The sequence below is a fragment of the Anneissia japonica genome, unplaced genomic scaffold (assembly GCF_011630105.1).
Source record: "Anneissia japonica isolate Jap-2015-1 unplaced genomic scaffold, ASM1163010v1 scaffold288033_len957474_cov176, whole genome shotgun sequence".
Taxonomy (NCBI): domain Eukaryota; kingdom Metazoa; phylum Echinodermata; class Crinoidea; order Comatulida; family Comatulidae; genus Anneissia; species Anneissia japonica.
In genome coordinates this window covers 809,636-813,892 of record NW_022715491.1, presented here as the reverse complement: position 1 = coordinate 813,892, position 4,257 = coordinate 809,636, and the positions used below count along the sequence as shown (strand labels likewise).

General features: G+C 35.9%; 1 protein-coding gene across 2 annotated transcripts in view; it reads right to left on the bottom strand.

The window, feature by feature from the left end:
• The window catches only part of LOC117109267 (thyrotropin-releasing hormone receptor-like), a 6,702-nt gene extending 4,428 nt beyond the window's left edge, over positions 1-2,274 (bottom strand). Inside the window, exon 1 of one of the 2 annotated variants that reach the window (XM_033251540.1) lies at positions 1,990-2,274. Coding sequence is in view for 1 of the 2 variants with exons in the window: in XM_033251539.1 (XP_033107430.1) it covers positions 1,961-1,963 (3 nt within the window). In the remaining variant the exon portion in view is untranslated. Of the gene's footprint in view, positions 1-1,960 lie in introns of both variants that reach the window. The other variant, XM_033251539.1, reaches the window with a different exon arrangement.
• Positions 2,275-4,257: the final 1,983 nt, after the last annotated feature.

Here is a 4,257-nt window from a genome sequence, read left to right as displayed (position 1 = left end):
TCTCGAATTTTATTTGACAAAAGCATGTGACATGCCTACATATGGAAAAATTGAGGGCGCCCAAAATTTTATTTTTTACACCAGAAGAGCAGGCGACGTGGGATGTTTCCTCTTATGGATTTGATCTATGAGAGAGAACACCTGCTTCACCACGTCGTCAGATTTTCAGTCCCTTTCTCTCATCCCATTTTTAACTAAATACACGGGGCCTTTTCAGAGCATCCCTTTCTTTTCACTTGTCTCGGTCTGTTTTAACAGGGAACAGTGTAATTTCACTGTTCCCTGGTTTTAATCTGTTTTCAACTTGATTTTCAGTGTGGTTGACAATTCGTTTCAATTTAACATTTTTATATGTCAATTTAGATTTTTATATTACGTCTCTGTGTCAAAATGGTCATGATGACATCACACCATGACCATATATAGGCACATCATGACTATATATGGACATACACCATTTTTTGTAAAAAAAAATTCACAATCGGAGGACAAGAGCTTAAGAATAATGGTTGCTTTAGAGCTCGTGTGAGAAATCATATCCAAATTTAACTCACATTTTATTTTATTACAGGGAAATTACATGCAAAAGAACAACTTCTAACGATAACGGTACACGGGAAGATGATGATGTTTAGTAGTGTCCACCTGAACATGTTTCTAGCGTCTGGCTAGACACTAAACGTTTATCTATACTTCAATGGAGTAGCGTTGATAATTATTTATGAAATTTTGAAATTGTAATTACTAGAAAGAAGCATAGTCAATGCTAGAATTTCACGTTATTGCATAAATTTAAGCAGTGCAAAATTTCAGGGTAGTTGAATGGGTAAAGAAAAAGTATAATCCAACTGATTCTGATCACCAATATCATCCCATTATTCAATAATCAACAATATTTTATATTATTCTTTACATGTACAGAAGTTACAGATGGAAAATACAAGGTGCTTCTGAACAATTGTGTTCTATTCTCAATCCGGTAGCGTTATTAGTGGCATTGATAATATTGCATGATATAAATAATTGATACATTAAATTAAACTCTGGTAACATGCGGGTTTTCAATGATAAAGGAAAACAAAACGCTTCGTAAACTAATTGAAAGGAGCTATGAAGATGGCCAGAAAAAAAAAATCTTTAATGCGACACAAAACTCTATAGCGTGGACAAATCGTATTGTACGTGAAAAATGGTCAAGAGAACGCATATGCCTAATGAATTTCATTGGTGAAATTAAGCGTTTAATAATCAAACAAAAAAATATGCATAAATATCCATTTCAAGAATAAATAATGTTTATTTGCTCTACAGTGCCGGGCCCCTAACCACATGGTCCTCGATTTAGCACCCTGACCCAAAAGGGCTTTGTTGATACGTAACAGCATAATGTGTCTCTAACATCGACTGTATATCATATTATATCCAGTGGCGAGTGGAAGGGCCCCTAAATTTTTAAATGTTAAGTCTGTGAGTGCCATTTCCGACCGTTTAGAGGTGCCATAATCATAAATTGTCTTACCTCAGTCCCCAACCATGGTGGGGCTGAGGTGGAATTTACTCTTTTACAGTGGAAGTCTCTCCATGGGCCCTATTAAACATTCCTGGATTCACCACTCGTATTATTTATTTTGTCGTTAAAAACATTTGGAATGCAATGACAAACATAATGATAAAACGAGCACATCAAAAATCCCACAATGGAGTTGGCGTCCAGGACCCAGGCCGGGCCCCACTCTCAGAAAGCCACAGGGCCCCCGGCCCCAACGTTACGCCACTGGTAGGCCTCTCTACGGGACCAAAGTCTTAATAATTTTCTTTCGGTTGTGATAACATTCTGTAGTCACCTCAGTCATGCCATATTATTTAGTGTATAATAAAATGCAAACTAGACGGTCATCTTATCATAATCTGCCTAGTCTGTCGGTAGCGATTGTGAACAAAACGCTGGGGCTAGGCTTACCATGGTTTACTTAAAAGCCGGACACTCACTTCGCCATACGTCTGCAGTACGACCGTCGGCCGACGAATTTAACACAACTCCCTTCTAGCGATAGTCAATGCGATACCGTCTGCTTATTGTCAGTGGCAGGTTGAACGGATCGTCAGTGAAAAAATGATCTGCTGCGCGTCGTGGCGTTGCATTCTCCCTAGAATCGCGTCGACCGACAACCGTCGTGCTTGGTGAGTGCCCTGTTTAGATCATGTTCCAATCAGTCGTAGACCAAAATTGAAAGGAATTCTCGCGCATTTAAGGAACAGCTGTCCCCGATACTGTTTACCATTACAATACTAGGGCCTATTACTAGATATTCGAATATTTTTATCTGGTTTGCATATAATAACTGTAGCAGTGATGGCACCAGGATCTACCCGACGGAGGGGCTAAAGGCCCCGACGGGGGGGGGGGGCTAGTGGAGCGAATCGAGTCTCACTTGGCTGGGGTCAGTTATGGCGAATTTTCATTACTTATTTGAAAGGCATCGAGTTAATATAATATGACTTCATGTAGGCTATGCTTTCTAATGTTGAAATCAGCTTCCAAAACCAAAACATTTTGAATAAAGCAAGAAAAAAAGAATATGCAATGTAACCATCTAATTTATTTTCAAATCCTCATTCTTAAAAGTGAAATTCTATATTTTGGAAATTTTGCATGAAATCTGTCAACCACGCTGTCATGGTCGAGGTTGCTTCATCTATCACGATGTATTCCAACCATCATGAGGCTATCTAAATGAGCATTTGTCATAACAGAACGCAAATTATGTTTAATTAGTCTCAGTGAATTATTATTATTATTATTATTATTATTATTATTATTATTATTATTATTATTATTATTATTATTATTATTATTGTTATTATTATTATTATTGTCAGTAAACTAGGCAGAAATAATGTCAACTTAAGCTGAACACTCACCGCGTCATACGACGAATCCGACTCCTCTATACGACGTTGATTGTCGGTGGCAGTCTGAAATGATCTTCATTAAAAACGATCCGTTGTGCGCGCGTCGTGGCGTTGCGTTTTCCATAGAATCGCGTCTTCCGACGACCGTCGTACTCAGTGAGTGCCAGGCTTACTGCGAAGTACAGTACATCCACTGTTCTTGGTTTATTTTCGATAAAACAGTTCCACAATGCTATTAATGTTGCAATGAATTGGCGGAAACCGGACTGAACGCATACCAAAATTTAATAGCACAGAAATAGTGTTGTGTGTAATGTATAGTATTTATTTCGGAAAATATTATAGAGTATATCATACAGTGTACACGAAGTATAAGCAGGTAATCTATAGCATAATAAATGTAACCTTTTTAACTAAAATTCACATGTTGTTAGACAATTATTCTTATTCATTAATTTATTAATATTATTATCATTATTGATATTGTTATTATTGTTGTTATTATCTGTATTATTATTATTATTAATCATTATTATTATTATTGTTATTATTGAGTCATAGACACTGTACTATTGGTATATGGCCTATTGATATTGCCAATTATTTTATATTAAGCTCGTAGTAAATTTATTGCAAATTATTATTATTATTATTATTATTATTATTATTATTATTATTATTATTATTATTATTATTATTATTATTTTAATTACCACCACCATAGACATTATCTTTATTAATATCGTTAGTGTTGTTGTTGTTCAACAAATGTGATGATAGCTCCAGAATAACAATAATCACGTCAGCATGTTCGATAGGAATAAAACATGCACCTGGATCCATAATATTATTATCTTAAATTATAGATACACAAGTTTTATTTGTTTGTATAGTTAGAACTAAGCACAGTTGTACACTACAGCCACTATAGACATCGGCAATACTGGTTGAATTACGCGTTTTCAAATGGTCACGTATTTGCATGACGTAATAACAAGTCAACATAAACGACTCATGTAAAGCATGTGGTAATCCAACAACTGTTGATTCAAACAAAAAATGGAAAAAACATAATTTATTCGCAGGCTGAGTAGATCTTCGGTTGAAATACATTTTCACAGAAAAATCATCCCCGATCTATTATAGCAATCAGAATGGTATTTTAAATTTTATTATAAAGAAACTGGGTAATAAAATGCTTCTGGCGGGACTCGAACCTGCGACCTCTCGCTGTCAAGGCGAGCGTCATATCCATTAGGCCACGGAGGCTTTATGGTTGAACAGATTCAAATACCACCAGATACACTCCATTACACAATAGATACGGCTAGAAACAAATAGTTG